Raw genomic sequence first — 21,354 nt, forward strand, 5'->3', positions numbered from 1 at the left:
CAAGATACTAATTGAATAATCTGAAAGGAGGCAGTCCACCAGGGCCGCTCCCCACTATACTTTATTTATTTTTTACATTTTTACCCTGTGGTACATGAAAAGCCCTATCCCGTGATGACAGCACACTCACATCCAGGCCACCTACCACTGGTAAATAAATGTTGAGGATGAGTGCCACTCGTGCACTGAGGTAAACATAAATAAATCCTAAACTAATCTTATACTTTAAGGTTATAATTTATATGAAAATAAAATACAACTATGAAATTAACCAATTCTGTAAAAATAAGGTTACCACTTAAAACCATCACAGCATTATTTCGTTATAACACATTTATGTAGAAGAAAGATTTTTCTTTTCTTTATTTTTTTGTAAAGAAAATCATTAAAATTAAAATAGTATATAATTCAAAAGTACATAAAATAAAACATCTGCTCAACATCGCTAACTATTGCCAATTTATTGAAAAATATTTAATTTTCACAATATTTAGCTCTGATGCTCCTCCCCTACATTGCATTGCTATGACTGCAGAGCATCTAGTCACAGAATAAACCCCTTAAAGGTCACTTACACACAAAGAAGCGGCCACCAACACTGATGAGTGTGCCGTCTACCAACTGAAAACCTGTACAAAGTATCTAAAATTAAAAAGAAAAAAGGATGGAGCATCGTGAAGAGAGACAAAATAAAAACTATGTTTTGTTTTTTAAATGAATAAGTTACATTTCAAATTAACACATTAAACTGCAATAAGATATTAATTTTCAAGATGATCATTTCCTTTTAGGGACCAGGGCATATTTTTTAAATTACTAATTAAAACTTGAGGGTTAGGCCACATACTGACCTGGAAATTTTACCCTGTATGAGCTAAATATTTGCATTAAAAAGAAAAAAAATATATTAAAATGTAGGCAAAATAAAATTACTACATTCAAATGAACAATTGTGCCTCCATGTAAAATATTTTAATATGTCAAGGACAGACCAGTGTGAAGTTCAAAACTGCCCAACTGCTGATTTATTAATAGGTCACTTTTTTAAAAAGAAAAAACAAAAACATTCTTACAATTCATAATTACAAAGACAACTTATAAACAGAAATAAGTAAAATCCAGACACCCTTCCCTCCCCCAAAAGCAGTAGTGTTTGGCCCCCGACTCGAGCAGTCTGAAGCACACGGATGAACCATCACGCAACAGATTTGTAGACTACGTCACTTTTGATTAAAACCTAAAAATAAGTTGTAATTCCTATACAGTGTCTTCTGAAAATGAAAAAAAAAATTCAGTTTACACCATTAGCCCATTAAAACCAAAAAAACTTAAATTAATAACAATCCATCTGTTTGAGAATTGGCACAGAAGGCACGCTAGTGTGACAGGGACAAAATGGATATGACAGCCAACGAGAATGAAAAAAATAAAATAAAAAAATATAATAATTACAAGCTTTTAATGGGACATGATCTTGGATTATAAAATGTATTTATACATGGAAGCATGGAGATTAAATATACACATGGTGCCATATACATGGCATGGACTGAAGCAAAATATACATGTGGTTGGAATTCAAATTTTGACATGATTAGACAGCTAATAATATTCACGTGTTCTTCATGCAAGCACATATACAATTTACCACTTGCGTGTTGGAGTAAAACCTTCTGGTCTCAGAGTTAAAGGGGCAGGCGCTGTAAAAGCCGTCTTAATTTAAAAAATAAAAAGCAACACGAAAGCTATGTATGTATTTAACCTTTGTAATGCCACACTGCCCTGCAAAAATAATAATAATAAAAAAAAAAAAGTCCTATGGTGCGCAATGGAACTGCAGATCCACCTGGCAGTGAAACAAGTTAACTACCGGCTTTGGTTGGCATTAAAAATAGCTAGAGCGTTAAAAATCCCTTTGATATTGTGCCCTATTTGGGATATTCACATCAGTCAAAACGTAAAGGCAAAAGGTCGGGGCCGTTAAGCATTCTACTACAAAAAAAACACAGTGTTCTTTTAATGTGGACAATAATAAATATTATATATGACTAGTAGACAACTAGTTCACAGGTACAACGTTCAGACGTTCTAAGGGCAGACACAATGTGTCAGTAATTGGAACAGAGCAGACATCTGTAAAACGTTGCTGGATGTAGCTTTTAAAAATGATCAGAGGTCACATTGGAACAATTCATTTAGCCGAGGGCTGGCCAAACGGGTCCTCGAGATCTACCAACAATTCATGTTTTCCAGGCCTCATGGAGATCTGTAGAATTGTCAGTTAGGAATGAATGCAGCACATCTTAATTAGTAATGACTACACCTGTGCACCAGCTAGGTGGTCTGGAAAATGTGAACTGTTGGTAGATCTCGAGGACTGCTTTGGCCAGCCCTGATTTAGCCTAAAGGTTCCGTAGTAACTTTGCACATAATGTGCATCCAGGCAAACTGGCAATGGTAACAAAGATCACATCACACGGAAATCTAAACCATGGAACCGTGCGGCTAATTAATACAAACCCCCATCCTCATGTTTATGAGGTTATAAAAAATTATGAAGGCCATTGTTCATTTGGGAATTGAGAGCTTTGAGCTCCTAAGATGCATATAGGGAGGTGTAATAAGGAATATAGAGCTTAATTAAATTAGACAATGACTTATTGTAGTGAAGTTCGGCTATATACCCCACTTACGGTACCGCCGTAGGGCTTCGCACAAACTATGAGTCAGGGCGAGCTGCAGTGCTTCTGGCGGTGTTTCCATGCCGTAACAACGGTTACCTCAACCCCTCCCATATAACTGAATTGACCCCTAGGTGTACAGTTTCCTGTGAGCGGCTATGAAACGCACATTGTGGCTCCTTTTGAGAATAGTTTTAAAACGTTTGTGTTTTTACTTCGCAGGACGTTTTAAAAGACACATTGCCCTGACGAGGTGGGGCCACTACTGCTTAGCTGAACCAATATTCAGTTTATCCATTCCTGAAACGTCTAAAATCTCTGAGGAACCAGGTGCCTCAGCACCCACTTCTGTCACTAATTCCTAATGAAGTGGTAGACTGGCTATCTTTGCTTTGTGCAGCTAGCTACACAGACACACAAACAAATTGTAAAGTGAAATTTAGAATCATAATACAAAGCCAATTCTCTATTAAAGAGCACAATGCATATTGATGGTGCGATTTCATCATCGCTAAGAGCAAAATACTGACGGAAGAAGAGAAAGAGGTTTTGCAGCCTTCCAATATGCAGGAAAAAGGCTCGGATTTTTAATCCTAATGCAGTCGCAGGACATAACGTTGTCGCTAAGATCCAGGTTGTGTTATAACAAATCTATAACACTGTTTGTTGTAGGCAACAGCCGAAGAAACAAATCTAAACTGATCTAGGCGAGTAGCTATACATTCCTATACAAAAAATCTTCCTGGCTAAATCACTTGTATTTAAAAACATTTTTCCTAACAAAACATCTCGTTTACCGATACCAGTTAGCCATCGCGGTAGCAGCCTTTGCGTTTCCTCATCGGTTTGTTTTTGTTGTTGTCAGAAACTAGCAGCATCATACAAAAAGGGTGACAGTTCAAAAGGAAAATTAACAAAAACATCCTATCATACCTCTGTAGTGTAAAACAAATAGAGCGGAACGGCTATTAGAAACAGTGAACTTGTTTTGCATATAAAAGCTTGATCACATATATTAAACCCTTTTTTTTTTTTTTTTTGATTTTTAAACTTTTAATGTATCTACAATAACGGGGTTTAGAATTTGTGCAACACATCTTGGCACTGTAGTGTGGGGAGTGATGCACTAGATCACACCCCTGTTGCGGAGAGAGGGAGCGCTCTATGCGTCACAGGCTGATTGGTCCAGGCCGTCCAATGTCAGTTGATTCCTATGCGGGGAGTTTGGACTCGGCGGGCCGCTGGGGTTTGAACTGTTTGAAGGAGTAGAATGTTTGGTGGAATCGGAATCCGGCTTCGTGGAGGAAGAGAGGAAACAGAACATATTACATTACTAAATATTCACACTGATCCAAGATACTCATTAGTTAGAACTCTGTACATTGTATTTAAGCTCTGCAGTATTAGTTACCCCTTTGCTCAGCCTATTCTGGCACATTTGGACAAGTCACATTCCAGTATCAATAATTTGGTTATACAATACTCACTCAAATTATACCACTTGTTTCCTCCAGACTAATGGAATTAACTTGAGGAAAAAACATGGAATAATATGTGTGGGTATAGCATAACCAAATTATATATATTTCACTAGCTGTTCTACCCCTTCGTCGCACGGGAGCTTCTGATTTTCACGGATGTACAAATAAACGAGTGTTAAAATTATGATAAATGTATAGAGATGTTAATTTGAGACGTGTCAATGTAAGTAAATATTAATCCATGGTTCATGGCGTTACCCGTGGAGCACCCGTAGCAGATACGGAAAAAAGTGACAGGACCATATATGTAACTGATTAAATTCTACATATGCAGCGCAAGCCACGCATCGGTGATGACGTCATGTCAACCCCCTTTTCATCCCCTTAGGGGAGGTTTATTAAAATTCTAATTATGTAGTTTTCCTATTTCCCACTAGAAGAACTACATTTCCCAAAATTCACAGCATTCTGGGAGGGGTGTTCTTCCTCTTTGACGCCATGCACTGTCAACTGAGTGTGTGAAATTAATTCTGTAGGATTTAAAGAACTAAGAATTATCCCCCATCAGTATTTCCTGTCCGTATGGTTCCGAGAAGTTGTGGAAAGTTTTTTTTTTGTGTGTCGCGAGAAGTTGCGGCACCAAGTTTGGGAACCACTGGCTTAGTTAATTTTTGTTGTCCGCTTTGGTTAGATCTTTTCAGGTGCGTTAAGAGATATCTATATCTATCCCCTTGAAGAAGTCTACAGGACGAAACGCGTTGGACTCTCCCTCTATGACCTTCTACATATCAAGTTAAGACTCTCCTTTGACATTACTTTTACATATTTTACCAATTCATTTAGTTGAGAACTTTTGATATTCCCCCGTTTTATGTGATTTTTATTGTGATTTTTCTCATTTTTAAAATAGTCTACCAGTGTATTTAATTTGTATTCAACTTGTGTTCAAATAATTTTGTTATATTGATATATACATGGCCTGATAAATATCTAATTCATACATTGTTTGACACCTTTGGTCGCTAGAACCCTTATACCAGTTTCTCATAATTTTTTTTTTTACCAGTAACGTACTATTACTGTATACTTAAGGGACAGCTAACGCCCATAAATAATTGGGAGTGTTTTCTAATAATTGGGTGTATTGGTCTCACGTGTGGCACTAGCATATTCTTTGTATATATATATATATATATATATATATACACATACATATACATATATATACACACACATATAAAACTTCCCGATATATTAGGAAGATGAAATGTTACATAGGTATTTGAGAACGTCTGTAGTGCTGAATGCTGCTCATCATTGGAGTATAGGAACTATCCCCAAATAAGTATATTTGCAGCCTACAACTGCACACTAGTTGAGGATATCCTTACCTCTCTTTCAAGGTCCTGGTCAACATCCGATATACTTCGTGAGGAGTCTCCACCACCTGAAGTACAGAATAAAGTTTGAGATCAGTTACTATTCAAAGACTGTCCGACACCATAAATCTTCTGACTCACGTTTTCAGCACAACTTACACATTATTTTGACAGACTAAGGATACTCATTAATAATTAATTTCAAATTAATAAAGTGGGAGTTTAATAGATATACACGGTACTTGTGCATCCTAAAAAGAACTAATGTTCTCTTTGTTCTAAGAACTATAAATCCATTAAGAGAAACATTTCTGTAAATGTAGCGCTAGTAACACTGGATAATTGCTTGGATCATGGCGAAACGCAAAGCCAAAACGGGTCGAGGCATGGTTGTCCCCACTTTATACAGAGACATCCACTTTGGGAGCTAGCTTTTGGTGTACCTCTGGTTTCGCAAACCCACTTGAAAAGTAGAAGGAGGGGACAAGATCATGATGGATGATATAGGTACCTGAAGAAGGCCACGAAATGTAAGATCTGCTTCTCAGCTGCTGCTGTCGCGTAATGTTGGTGGAAGGTGGACGCGTTCTCTCACGAGGATTTTCCTCTTGGGAAGATGGCAAAACACTCTGTGTGCGGGAGCACAACATCTCTGTGTTACTTTGAATGATTTGGTTTTACAGATCATAGTTCTCATTAAATGATAAACATTCGTGTACATTCTAGCAATCTGCACCTGTCACAACCCATGCAGTTTCTCTATTCTGCCTAGGGTGTTGCTCTCTGCTCTGGTGCTTCTAGCGCACACTGCGCTGTATCTCAGAGCTGAGATACAGAGCAGAGTGTGCTAGAAGCACCAGAGCAGAGCGTGACACCCCAGGCAGGAAAGAGGAACTGCGTGAATTGTGACAAGTGCAGGGTGCTAGAGTGAAACTTGGACATTATGTTAAACAGGATAATGTTTTAAGACATCACTTGAAAATGGTTTGTGGACAAGAGAATCGGGCGCATCATTTCAGGAGGGTTTAATAAGACCCCCCCCCCCCTTCCGAAAAAACAAAATCCGCTCATGTGACATATTAAACTCTGGAACACCTGCTCAGCAAAGTAAATAATATCTATATATTAAGGATATCAGTCTAGAATTTAGTGGAAAGTCGGTCAGAGCATCTCATATGATCCACAGTATCGCTGCGGCACCAGCCAGCGGCTCACACTTCTGCGCACTTGCACCAAACAATTAATGCTGAAGTGTTTGTGTACAGTTAAACAATGAAAACTAAAACAATGAGGAAACAAATATCTGACTCAACATTAAAGTCAAAATACGGGTAAAAGTACGATTTGAGTCAAAACTGAAAATATGGTTCTGCGTGGAATATTCCAGTTAATTATTTGGGGTCTGGTGTTCAAATACAATCAGAGGGTCCCCTTGACATCCTTGCTGCATCTGCAATTGTATATTGCATCTAACCAAATCTTAGAACCCATGCAAGTAACCTTTGCAGGATATTCCACAAAAAATGCAATTTTCTCATTTTTGCTGAACTTTGGAGAATGTGTTAGTAAAACGTCACCTGCTAATTAAAGGAGGACAGCTTTTTGGGGGGGATTCAGCAAACCTTCCAAAGAGCAGAGGTTTTACCAATAGCAACCAATCAAATTCTAGTTAGCATTTACCTAGTACACTATACAATGATAGAGAGAATCTGACTGGTTGCTATAGGCAAAATCCCCACTTGTCTTCTTTTGAAGCTTTGATAAATCTCCTTTAGGTTTTATTATTATATATATTACTAATGCGAACTCCTGTTAAGGAATAAAGCACATTTAATTTAGTAAGACGACATCATGAAGCAGCATCGCACGCAGACTGCTGCAAACCAGCAATGTATGGATACCAGACATATAGCGGCAGCTACGTTTTCACTTACAGCACCCCGTCGTTGTGCGTCACCAAATCAGCTGACCAATAATATTGCCTAAAAACACTTTGGAAATATTGTAGCATAGCTGTATAGTTAAACTTCTTACCGTGGACCATTATTTTCTAACCCTAATGTGCATCTGGAACATGTTCTGCTACTTACAATGTTATCGGAGATGACCCACAAGAAATAAAATCATATTCGCGCTTAAAGCTTAGCAATTAGTGGCAGCAATTTTGGTTAACTGGGATGAGCTGCGGTTGTTGACATTTTATTTTTTACCCTTGGTAAAGAGGTGGTTGAGGAGGAAGAAGAAGGGGAGGAGGAGGAGGAGGAAGAAGAAGGGGAGGAGGAGGGGGAGGAGGGGGAGGAGGGGGAGGAGGAGGAAGAAGAGGAGGAGGAGGAGGAGGAGGAGGAGGAGGAGGAGGAGGAGGAGGAGGAGGAGGAAGAGGAGGAGGAGGAGGAAGAAGAGGAGGAGGAGGAGGAGGAGGAGGAGGAGGAAGAGGAGGAGGAAGAAGAGGAGGAGGAGGAGGAAGACCGCGAGCTGTGCTCGTTCTGAAGAAAGAGGTTTGCAGAGACAGAGCTCATGTGATAGACGTGCTGGAAATTTGCAGGAGGCGAGATCAGAAGAGAGGGTGGTAGGGGGGGAAACGCTCTCTGTTATTTTTACAAGAGAGAGGAAAAGGACATTTCACAGAACTGAAGTTATATAACTGTACGGCGGGCTGGCCTACGTCCATCATCTTACCAGAGGGAGATCCATAAGCACTTGCATCCCGTCTCCTGGGCCCATGTGTGCCACGTGGTTGAAGTTAGTCGGGTTGGAGATCATCTTTGACCTTAGTTCAGGATCTCTAAGCATCTCCCTGCAAAAGAAAGGAATTCCAGCTCACAGAGAGAAAACAAAGACAGCAGAGGAAGTACATGAAAGAGCTGCATAGACTACAATGGCAACACCCGCCAAAACAGGTTAATAAATACTAAACATCAATGTTGAAATACAACGATCTTTAATAAAAAAAAACAGAGACTAGATAACTACCTCCGTTGCTGCAACCTCTCCTCCTCCGGCACTTTAAACACAAATCTCCTTTTACTTCTGGTCCTAACCATTTGCTTTTTGCTGTTATCAGAGGTCTCTGGTACGGTGAGAATAGGCCCCTCTGAAATAGAGATCAACATAATAACAGTGAGCAAAGGACTACTAAACCTAGCCATTCACAAATGATCTAACATGCTTTATAACCTTGTAATAACTACAAAAAGGAAGTTGTCCCTACAAAGAAACAGGGACAAAAGAAAAAAGCCTCTTTGTGGGGGCACTCTTTCAATAAATATATATTGTTTAAACATTCATTTTAATTCAATAAGTTTAAAATTATGTGTATAGAAAAAGGGCTGTTAACAATGTATCCAAAAAAAGGGAAAAGTTTGTAGCAGCCTCTATATCTAGTGATATGTCTAAGGGTACAGATGAAAATCCCTGCACTCTTGACACAGGATGCAATTTAATTGATTGATTGCCTTTTTGGCATATTGGAAGAAATTGATTAATTAAATGCCAGGTGAAAAATAAAGACCGATATACATCAATATAATAATTATTAAATAGGCAGAAATGTGGCACTTGTTTATCCAAACCATCTACTGAATCACCGGTCGGACAATACAGCAGTCCTGGAAGAAGTTGGCAGAGAAATAGAAAACATTGGTAAAAAACTTGAGGCCTTTGAAAAAGACTTATCCTTTAAGGTAAAATTTGAAAAAAATAAGTAAGAACTACAGGAATATGAGAGGGTAATTATTGAAAGGAAAAAAAAAATCAAAATTCAGTACAGACCAACAGGATTTTAGCTCCGGCAGAATCTTTAAGTGGAATAGACCCTCAAAATCTCCGAGGCCACCTAATCTGGAACAACCCTCCTCCTCCGAGATTGATTCCTCTGTGACTGACGAGGAATTTGGCGACAACCGCGCACGCTCTGAAACAGATAGATACCAAGCTGCGTATCTTCCTTTTTTTAGAGGATCACAGGCCCAAAAGGGGCCGCCCAAAAGGAAGTTGAGGAGGGGGGGGAAAGAAGAGGCAGAGGGGTCCCAAGATGGGATTCCCCACCACCATCCAATTACCCTATACGAAACCGGAGGAAGTATTAAATACTGATGATAATCTTATGATCATCAATTTATCAGAATACACTCTGACAGATGATCATAGAAAAGTTCTGTCAAAAGGTCTCACTTTTTCACTTACCATGAAATTTGATAGGTTCCAGTGGGATAAGGATTTGCATCTTTTTGGCAGGAAACTATTACTTGCCAAATTTTACGCTAATAAAAAGTGTTCTGCAACCCCATCGATCCCTCAAGAAGTAATTACTTCAGATGTGACAGTTTCTTTCCACAAGACAATATCTGCCTGGAGGTGAGGGTCTTTACAAGACTTGTCTCAAAAGATTTGGACACATTACATCAAAAACGCAAGGGGGCCTTACATCACAACTTAAAAAGCAGTGAAAGAAGGGCTCTTAATGAGATCGAGTCCTGGAAGGATATAGAAATCAAACAATCCGACAGAGGAGGAAATGTGGTGTTATGGCCCAAAAATATATATGTCAAGGAAGCCCTTAGGCAACTGAACGACAAAAATTGCTATAAGAAAACCCTCTTCAACCCTACAGACAATTTCTCAGCACTCTACACCAGACTCATTGAGAAAGCGTGGAAAGAGAACACTATAACCAAATCAGAATTTCATTACTTGCAAATCACTCATCCTAAAGTACCAACTTTTTATCTCTTACCGAAAACACATAAGAGTGTAACCAAACCTCCAGGAAGACCCATAGTATCGGGGATTGGAGGCCTTCTTGAACAGGCCAGCACTTTTATAGACATACATCTTAGACATTATGTGACTACCCTCCCTTCGTATATTCAAGACACTACAGATGTCCTTCAGAAAATTCAGGGCATCAAATTGGAGAATACACACCTTCTGGTGAGTATGGATGTAGAGTCGCTCTACACTTCCATCGATCACCAGAAAGGCATAGAAGCTATCCGATACTTCATGGATATGGAGGGATCAAGTGAATTCCACTCATTTATCTTGGACCTGTTACATTTTGTTCTACACTACAACTATTTTATTTTTGACAATAAATTCTACATACAAACAAGGGGGACGGCGATGGGATCATCTTGTGCCCCCACGTATGCAAATTTGTTTTTGGGCTGGTGGGAACGGGAAGTGGTGTTTCAGGAGAAAAATGATCAACATACTAGGAGGATTTTATTGTGGCTACGTTATATAGACGACATATTACTTGTCTGGGAAGGTGATATGGAATCCTTGGAATCTTTTGTGCAGGATCTACATATCAATGACTTAAATCTCAAATTCACATTTGAAGCAAGTAAGAATAAGATCTCCTTTCTGGACCTTACCATCTTCCGTGACCAAGACAATTATGTTGGTACGGAACTTTTCAGGAAACCAACTGCCACTAACTCCATACTCCACCACTCCAGCTCCCACTTCCCACCCACGGTCAAAAACATCCCCAAAGGGGAATTCCTCAGACTTAAAAGGAACTGCTCTGATGAGAATACTTTCTTAGAGAAAAGTTTAGAACTATCAAGCAGACTTCGCAATAGGGGATATAGTAACAGGTCCATTAAGAAGGCGAGAAGAGAGATTAGGCAGGTTGACAGAGATTCGCTAATCTTTAAGAACAAAAGAGTCAAATCCAAAGATACAGAGATTCGCTTCGTAGGCAATTTCTGTGCAGAATGGAATGAAATCAGAGGTATCATCCGGAAATATTGGTTTGTGTTACACACAGATGTTGATTTGAATAAGATTTTGAAGGGTCGGGTCTCGATGAGCTGGCGAAGATCTGCAAGCCTCAAAGATAGACTTGTCAAAAGCCACTTCGAAGCAAGACCACCCAAACAACCAGCTATTAAGGGTAGCTTTCCGTGTGGCAATTGCAAAGTCTGTAGACACATCTTACACAAGGATTCGATCACGGATAAATATGGGATGATACAACCTATAACGGACTTCTTCAACTGCAAGACAAAAAATGTCATCTACTGTATAACCTGCCCCTGTCATATTTATTATGTAGGGATGACCTCAAGACTACTTAAGCAACAAGCTTTGGAGCATATTGGTACAATTCGAAATTTTGAATCTGACGCCAAAAGACTTAGACCTTTAACCACTGTGGCTAAGCACTTCTACAGAAAACACCATGGCTCTTCAGACGACCTACGAATTTTTGGTCTGGAGAAGATACAGTTGGGTCTCAGAGGTGGAGACCTAAACAGGGAACTCCTGAAAAAAGAGCAAATAGATCTTTAAACTTGGGTCTCTTTCGCAACGGGGGCTTAATGAAAATATTAATTATGGAGCTTTCTTGACAACTTAATCTTTTGAATATCTCCTTTCTTTATATATTGCCAACCCTCGGGGCTAATCTCTGTTTTTGCCTTTCCCAACCCCCCCCCCCTTTTTGGCCCCCAAACCCCCACCCCTTTTTTCTGCACCCCATTTTTTTCTGTTTATTTTCATATTTCATTTAAACTAGTAAATATCCAGTGCATATATGTATTTGTGGTTGTGCTCTATGTATATACATACACATCAATGCAGAGAGTAATTAATTCCTGCACATAAACGCACATATATATGCTCAGCAAACTAGTCATAAGCGTCTTCCTTGTACACTATCACACTACAAAACTCATATAAATCTTTTTAATAAAAATACCTTATCACTAACAGTTTTTGGGAACCACTAATCACCCATATCTCATTATTTTTATTTTTCATTACCTATTAATTTTATTATTATTTTTATTTTCATTATTTTTCTTCATCTGTTTTTTTATATTACTATTTCATACTAAAAAAAATTCTGTTTATTTATTATGTTTTTTTGCCCCTCCTTTATCTGCTTTTATTTGCAACCAGCATGTATTTAGTAATTCTTATACTCTTAATCAAGCCTGGTTAATTGGGGACACGCCACTGCCCCTCCTTTATTTTATTTTTGAATTTCCTTGTTCCTAATTATGATTGGATGCAGGTAGTATTTAGGTACAGCAGTCTCACCGCAATAGGATCTATGGTGAACAAGCCCGGCCTAGGGTGAAACGTACGTCCAGTTTGACGTCATTCCGACGTCTCCTCCGGGACTCCCGTGAAGCGCACACGGGCCCGGACTCGTAGGCAACTAGAGACGTGCTAAGCCAGAGGCAGAGTTCCAGTGCATCGGGAGGACTACATAATATTCTTATAGGTATTTTTTTCTGCACCCCATTTTCTCTGTTTATTTTCATATTTCATTTAAACTAGTAAATATCCAGTGCATATATGCTCCCATATGCATGCATGTATTTGTGGTTGTGCTCTATGTATATACATACACATCAATGCAGAGAGTAATTAATTCCTGCACATAAACGCACATATATATGCTCAGCAAACTAGTCATAAGCGTCTTCCTTGTACACTATCACACTACAAAAATCATATAAATCTTTTTAATAAAAATACCTTATCACTAACAGTTTTTGGGAACCACTAATCATCCTTATCTCATTATTTTTATTTTTCATTACCTATTAATTTTATTATTATTTTTATTTTCATTATTTTTCTTCATCTGTTTTTTTATATTACTATTTCATACTAAAAAAATTCTATGTTTATTTATTATGGTTTTTTTTGCCCCTCCTTTATCTGCTTTTATTTGCAACCAGCATGTATTTAGTAATTCTTATACTCTTAATCAAGCCTGGTTAATTGGGGACACGCCACTGCCCCTCCTTTATTTTTGAATTTCCTTGTTCCTAATTATGATTGGCTGCAGGTAGTATTTAGGTACAGCAGTCTCACCGCAATAGGATCTATGGTGAACAAGCCCGGCCTAGGGTGAAACGTACATCCAGTTTGACGTCATTCCGACGTCTCCTCCGGGACTCCCGTTAAGCGCACACGGGCCCGGACTCGTAGGCAACAAGAGACATGTGCTAAGCTAGCGGCAGCGTTCCAGTGCATCGGGAGGACTACATAATATTCTTATAGGTATTTCGGCGCGCACTCATTGCGGGACGGGAGTAGGCTTTCCCTGCAATGACAGACTGTCAACAGGGTTACCTCTCCGTTTCCCGACAACAGCAAGTAACGCCACCTTTTCCTTCTTTTATACCCGTTCCGGCCGCTGACTCTCTCACCTCCCATTCACTGTGGCGGCTTCACACATGGGAAGGCAACAGAAGTTAGCGGACGAACAGTGCGGGTACTTTTTCTTTATACTGGTATTAGCTTTATGATAAAAGCTTTCAATTATTATAATTTATCATTATTACTGCTGCTGGGATAGTCTCTTAGGCACTTGCTGAATTATTTGTATACACTTGTCGTTTTTTTGACACTGACCTGTAGATTAACAAGCGATTGGATTTAATGCACTCGTCAGACCATCTATGATTAGATTAACAAGTGTATCAATTAGTATAGTTTTGCTATATCCACATAATCTGAATCTTATTGTCCGACCGGTGATTCAGTAGATGGTTTGGATAAACAAGTGCCATATTTCTGCCTATTTAATAATTATTATATTGATGTATATCTGTCTTTATTTTTCACCTGGCATTTCATTAATCAATTTCTTCCAATATGCCAAAAAGGCAATCAATCAATTAAATTGCATCCTGTGTCAAGAGTGCAGGGATTTTCATCTGTACCCTTAGACATATCACTAGATATAGAGGCTGCTACAAACTTTTCCCTTTTTTTGGATACATTGTTAACAGCCCTTTTTTCTATACACATAATTTTAAACTTATTGAATTAAAATGAATTTTTAAACAATATATATTTATTGAAAGAGTGCCCCCACAAAGAGGCTTTTTTCTTTTGTCCCTGTTTCTTTGTAGGGACAACTTCCTTTTTGTAGATATATCATTTATACCTCTGGGGTGCACCACCAACGTATACACATCTCTCCAACGGTATGATGCCTATTATCTAAAATTGTTGGTTTTCTGTAACCTTATCTTTAATCATTTTCTGCAGTGCAGGCACATCCAACTCCTTGCTCTAACCTTGTAATAACCAAACGAACACGCAGATTGTAGGGAAGGCTTGCTTACAAGCATGCCACATGGAATTCTGGGCAGGAGGCAAGACAGTACATAGGTACAACCATTACACAGGCCACAGTGTTTATTCGAGCACCACGCACCTGATCGGTGAAGACGGTATATTTTAAGTTTGAAGGGCAAAAGTTTAGACATAATTTGGCACTACAGCTACAAATTAAAATATGCCCTCTTCACTGATCAGGTGCAGGGTGCTGGAATGATTACCACATATGCTGTGATAGTGTACCATACATTAAAACAAGAGCGATGCCCAATAATTAACCACTGGAAATCCATTTGATCATTAATGGATCGTCGGAAAACGTGACCGGAAGTTGGCAGACCATCAGCCTGTGTGACATCCTACTAAACTAACAGACACCAGCGCATGTCGGAAGTTGTCAGATAGATGGATTAAGTTCAGCTCGGACACTCATGTATTCTGGTATCACGCGTCCATTTGTGTGGTTACATTTCCGTAATGCAGGTCGCCTCCTGCTAGTTTTTATGTTGAACCAGAGTAAGTGAGAACACAGCTCATATAGGTTCAGGTCCCTTTATAACAGGAAATACCTGCGAATAGCAAATCATCGCTAATAAAATATAATGTACGCAGAGACTAATGACGTGTATGACTCATGAAATAATAGGTAAACGCTGAGATCCGTGGGACTGAACACGTCTGCCCACTCCCTGTTTGGCTCGAGCATCCAGTAGGTGTTTGTGGCCACAGGCCTTGCGCTCACACCCTTATCCGCTGGTCCACTCTGTGTCAACACTTTAACAACTGCCGCCCTCCAATAATTCACCAGTGCAGCCACTTTGCTGTCGACAATCATTCCATGTTCGAAGTCCGTCAGATGAAGTTGCCGACCCATTATTTCACGAGTCATGCCCCTCATCAGTCTCTGCATGCCTTCACCTTTCCTATACACAGTGCCTGTTTTGCAGGTCTCCTCACAGAATCACAAGTGAAATAATTTGCTCCACCTGTGGACCTTTTAAAATGTGTCAGTGAGTAATGAATACACCTGTGCACCTGCTGAGTTACCTGCAAAACATGCACTGTGTGGGGTCCTGAGGACCGAGTTTGAGAACCTATGCTATACACAATCAGACATTTTAAGTCAGCATTCTCTGCAGAACAGCTACTTTGCATAAAGATGCCTGGTGGTCATAATGATTTGGCTAATGGATAATTATTACTAGCACATTACTGTAACGCTAGCAAGAAACACGATTTTAAAACCCTTCAACAAGAAATTTCACAAATAATCTCTGGCCCCTCGGACATTAGATAACAGGCAGGTCGGATATACGCCACGAACCCCAAACCTGACAGAGGAAATTCTGCACAACTCAACCGACCTGAATACGTGCTCTTCAGATAAAGAAGGCGCGGCGGCTCGGAGTTCAGCAAATTCAGGGAACCTTCTACGTTTAATGGCTTGATCTGTCAATGAAAGACGCAAAGTATTGTTTATTAAGATTCATCGAGCGCCTGTATGCTCTGTTGTACTATATGGAAAACACATAGTAATAAAACAAGACTGGATAGTAACACAGAGGTATCAGGGGTTTGCTCACAAGCCGTAGAGAGGAAGGAATTTATTACATGGAGTTATGTGCCGCAGACGGCATATTATCCCAGCCGGATTGCACTGTATGATCCAATATAAAACATGAGGAACATGTATTCAGCCTGGAGAAGTGATAAAGTGGAAGGTGATAAGGCACCAGCCAATCAGCTCCAATATGTAAATTGACAGTTATGAGCTGATTGGCTGGTGCGTTGTCACCTTCCACTTATCACGTCTTCAGGCTTAATACATCTGCTCCAATGTGCAGAATATACCCTCAGGCCACGGGACGGGGTAAGAGTGCCCAACTCACCTTTCTTAATCCAACAGTCTGCACCCATTCCATGGAGTGGACATCAAACACATCGACGCCATACTCGCTGTAAACGGTAACATAGGAGGAGCTACAACCTGTAAGAAACGGGCTTTGTTTCAGCATCATTAAAAAGAGAACAGAGTACAAGTTTTGGGTGGATAGACCAAAACCCTTTACAAGTCTCCCTCTTAGGACAGGCAGAATCCATATAGGCACTATGCATTTTTTTTCTGCTTGCTGCAAACAAACAGTAGTCACTTCCTTAATCTAGGGTCTTGTTATCCAAAGAGAAATACCTCAAGTTCTCCCAGCGATTGAACAGAACCGGTTTGGGATGACTTAATATTCTATCATGCTCTATAAAAGTAACAACGAGTGAAACAACGGAGCTGGCTGAATACTGCACTGCCACAACACGAACATACCCTTATAAACTGTGAGGTACGTATTTCCGAAACCGCATCAACAAGAGACCGCTCCTCACCAATCGCCGCTGTTTTCAGGCTCACTTCTTTCATAGGGTAAACCAGAGTTTTTCAGTGTTTTTTTTTATCATGGAACGGTTTACCATGCACCCCAGTATTGTGCACACATTAAAGTGTGTACAGTGATATCAAAGACCCACAAATGTATGAAAAGATATCTATTGTCTTTAACAGTATCCAAAATACCCATTCTAATTTGTTTTGAATGTCTCATTCATTACTGGTATATTAAACTTTAATTCTAAGCTCAGGTGAACTGCTGACAGCACCTCTTGAACCTGTCCGATGCAGCCAGATTAAGAACCCTGGTTTTGGACATAACCTCTTAACAACACAGGGAGAGTAACACAAGTTCTAGTAAAGCTTTAGACCTGCAGGAAACAAAATCTATCCCCATTTCAGGGGCACAAGCAGAATTTGCAGGAAGGGTTGGTGGGTGGTACATATATGAGATTGCGTCTGGAATAATGTAGCCTATTAAGAGAATTGGGTCATATCGGACTTGACAGGATCTACAGAGATTAGGCATGTGTTATCGACAGAAAACGTTGGTAGCACCAAGGTCATGAATATACGTAAAAAAACACTGTGTAGTCCTAACTTGATAGTTTCCAAAGTTTTCAGAAAACTAGCTACTCCAACAATTAATTTGTTTTAGCACAGCCATCACCCGTCACTCTAGGGTTTGCCAAAATAGAGACAAAATTGGTCCTTTTTATGGTTACTCAGAAACCCCCCTTATGTGCACCGCTGCATTTCACCATCTATAATCTACAGCAATAAAGGAAAACAGTCATAATACGGGGAAACATTTGCACTGACTGACATAGGGCAAAAGTTAATTGGTTGCTGCATCAACATACTGATTTCTCCACGCCAATAATTAATTAGTGAAAGCAGTTGCAAGTTGGTGTATTGCAAATCCATTGCATTGAAAAGAGGTGAATGTAATTAAAACTTAATTCGTCATTAAATAAAAATGCTAATTTAGACAGAAGTCATAATCAATAACGAGGAGGAAGCATGTGCAATGGAATTTTCTTCAGGAAGAAGCAAATAATTCCTTGGGTAAGCAAAAAGAAAAGAAAAATAAATTGAAATAGATCCAAAGCATTAAAAAGGGCGATACATACTGCAAGATACAGGGGTGGCGGGCCACATGAGTTCCTGTAAGCGCGTCCTGCGACCTTGCAAATCCACGTACACTCCCGTCTGACTGAAGCAAAGCAGATATTCGGCACTACCAAGATCCACGGCGCACAGCGCATCCACAGGCTGCTGAGAGAGGAAGGCCAGGGAGGGGTCGTTGGGATTCACAAGATTTATAGCCTGTCCGTCTCCGTGGATATTTAATAGGGAGAACCCCGACTGGTAGCCGACGCAGAGCTTGTCCTTAAACATAGCCATCCACTGCACGTTTCCCGGGGCCAGGATTTCGTTACATTTTTTATGGAATGGTTTAGTTCTCTGGATCTCGTAACAAAGGATCTGACGTTTGACTGCCACAAACAAACAAGAGGAGGCCGATTTCTTCAGCGTCCCCGTCGTGATGAACTGGCAGCCCTTGGACTCTGGGAGTTTGATGTCAAAGCTGCCCTCCGATCCATCTAGAGAGGACCAGGGGAATAGGTGCACGTGATGGTTTCGGCCGCACACTATGACCACAATCTTCTCCTTCGGAGCCAGTTCAATCTGATAAACTTTCTTACAGTCTGCTGCCCGAACGATCACTGCAATGACCAAAACACAACGTTAGTAGGTGAACTAGGGTCAATAGTCTAAACTACAACGGGAACTCCGCCATCCCGCCCTTTCTCCGTGTAGACACATTCATTTATTTCTGCTTCTGAACACGACAACAGACCACCTTCTTGCTGGACCACGATTTATTCTGACACAGTGTTTTAGATGATTACTATGGGTGGAACACGGGCAGGTGGACCAAACTCCATCAGCTACTGTTGAGCTACGTAGCTCAATCGTTAACTAGCGCCTGTTAAACAAGAAATGCATATGCCAAACCCTTTACAACCATCTTGGGATACCTCTGTTACAGCCACACAATAAATCCCAGTAACATTACGGTAGTACAGCAACTGGCAATGTTTCTTTATTACAGCACAAACAGGAAAACTTACCGTCTCTAGTCACCTCTATTACATACAGCCCCTCTTCTGTCCCGACAGCTATCCGGTCTCGATCTAGAAGGAATGGAAAACCAATGTATACTGATGAGAGTACATTACATTACAGCTGCTGGAAGACGAACAATTCCATCCAACAACTTCATTCAGCAAATGTTCACACATTCTACCACCACATATAGGATTGTAACACAAAGCTACCACGGGCGTCCGTACCTATTATAGCTGCGGCCACAATGGTTTTTATAAGGGGCAGAGTGCTGTCGTAGGCTTCCTGTGGGCAGTGTACCACTTTGTTTCTCAGATTGTTCTTCTGTAAAATGGCCTGCAGGCCTTCCAGGATCCCGACCCACTTCCTCTTCTCCGTCTCGTTCTCGGCCAGGATGAGCAGAGAAGTTGTGGTTTTGGAAGGGGCACCTAGAAGAGAAGCTGTCACCTGCACAGCCGAGACGCTAAGTATTATAAGGATGCAGCATGCCAAAAACGAATCACTCTTTGCTGAAAACGCATCTCCCATCCCGCTGTAAACTGACGTAGAGGGGGAGGAGCTTTCACACTTCTTTAACATTTGAAGTGCCAGGCTCCCTATAGCCACCCGTATATACCCCAAGTGTCAGCATGTACCAGTGTCTGACTGAGAAATTCCTCCTGTGCTGCAACCTAAGTCCAAGATATTGGCGTTTCTATAATGGGTGCAGTGTGTGCGGTGCACACGGGCCCCTGAGTCCAGAGGGGGCCCACACAGTACCCATTTTTTTAATACTCACCCCTCCGGAGTCCCGCGCCGGCAATGTTAAAACCCCGTGAAAATGGCCCATCGGCCATTTTCACGGAATTCTGCACATACGCAGTAATCTCTGGGAAAATGGCCGCTGTGCCATTTTCCCGGAGATCTGCGCATGCGCAGTAGAGTCTGAGCCCTCTAGTGCTCAGACTCTACAGCGCTCATGCAGTGAGGAGGGGGCCCGTATGAAGGAGGCAGCACTCGGGCCTCCTCCTCTCTTAACGCGCCCCTGGTCCAAGACCATAACTTCTACCCGCTGCTGTTTTCCAAGCGCTATCATGCCAATACCAGGTTGATAATACCAGCTGCCACTGTACCATCATTTTATCTGAAGGTTACATGTTAGAGTATTGTGCATTTATGTTTGGCTGCATGTGCTCTGTTAGCAGCGGCATTCATCCAATCATTGCCTACAGACCGTCTCCAAACAACGGAATTCTGATGCAGTTATGTTCTGCGGGCAGACAAACGCTTTAATATTGATATAAGAAATTTCACAAGTGCGCCCGTTACAAATGTATGGTCAGTTGTGGTGCTGACCGTAAATAAACAATACCAATATACAATAACTAATAAGAAAATGTGTATTTATTTTCTGCAGTGATAATAAATGCACTCTGAATAGGTGATGTTTTCTACTGTGGTGCTGAAAATAAACAATACCAATAACACAGTAACTAGTAAGAAAAAATGTGTGTTTATTATCTGCAGTGACAACTTCTGCTGTATGCAGAGGGGAGAGGGGAGGGGGTTGGGAAGGGAATGGGCAAGAGTAATGCTGGTGCTTTGGGTATGGCAGTGACCTTTAAGTATATAGGAACACCCTCAGGTGGGTGTGCTGGTGCTCCACTTCTAGAGGTGGCGTCCCACCTAAGTAGTGGAATAATGTCCTTGATTTGAATGTGGATATTCCAGAGCCAATAAAAATAAAAATAATAATGCTGATGAGTAAAATGTCTTTTTGATAATGATAAAGTCCAGTAGGTAAGGCGTGGGGTACCCCTGAGTGACCACTTGCGGTGCGGGTACTGGGACAGAGCTAGTGCTCAAGGAAATGAGGACTCCGGACAAACCGTGTCCCCTTTATGTCCTGATCTACCCCGATGTCGCTCTGGTGAGCACACCGCGGTTCTCTAGACGACAGGGGATCGGTTGCTTGTCTTGGAGAGAGAGAAGGACACTGCTTCTAGCCCTATAGGGCTATCCGCTTTGCCTTTTCCTCTCCTACAGAGTCCCTTACCTGATCGCTGCTGCTCTGTCTCCTTTCCCTCCGCTCGCGGTCTTCTCCGATGTCTCTGCTTCAGCTGCGTCCGGCGTCCTCCCTCACTTCCGGGTTGTCCCGATCACGTGACCGCAGTGAGGTCTCGATGATTAGCAGCTCTCTCCACTTGCTTTCCTCCTCCTCTTACTCT

At 40.8% G+C, this 21,354-nt stretch overlaps 1 protein-coding gene across 2 annotated transcripts in view; it reads right to left on the reverse strand.

The window, feature by feature from the left end:
• Window positions 1-446: 446 nt before the first annotated feature.
• Window positions 447-21,354, reverse strand: part of CDC42BPB (CDC42 binding protein kinase beta) — a 177,092-nt gene continuing 156,184 nt past the window's right edge. For both annotated transcript variants that reach the window (XM_063948486.1, XM_063948485.1), the window contains 10 exons: window positions 19,375-19,594; window positions 19,153-19,215; window positions 18,148-18,744; window positions 16,527-16,624; window positions 16,002-16,086; window positions 8,512-8,632; window positions 8,218-8,335; window positions 6,053-6,170; window positions 5,554-5,609; window positions 447-3,975 (listed from right to left, as the gene is read on the reverse strand). In XM_063948486.1, coding sequence (XP_063804556.1) covers window positions 3,844-3,975; window positions 5,554-5,609; window positions 6,053-6,170; window positions 8,218-8,335; window positions 8,512-8,632; window positions 16,002-16,086; window positions 16,527-16,624; window positions 18,148-18,744; window positions 19,153-19,215; window positions 19,375-19,594 — 1,608 coding nt within the window. In that variant the 3' untranslated portion in view covers window positions 447-3,843. The remainder of the gene's footprint in view (window positions 3,976-5,553; window positions 5,610-6,052; window positions 6,171-8,217; window positions 8,336-8,511; window positions 8,633-16,001; window positions 16,087-16,526; window positions 16,625-18,147; window positions 18,745-19,152; window positions 19,216-19,374; window positions 19,595-21,354) is intronic.

This window comes from Pseudophryne corroboree, chromosome 12 (assembly GCF_028390025.1).
Source record: "Pseudophryne corroboree isolate aPseCor3 chromosome 12, aPseCor3.hap2, whole genome shotgun sequence".
Classification (NCBI taxonomy): domain Eukaryota; kingdom Metazoa; phylum Chordata; class Amphibia; order Anura; family Myobatrachidae; genus Pseudophryne; species Pseudophryne corroboree.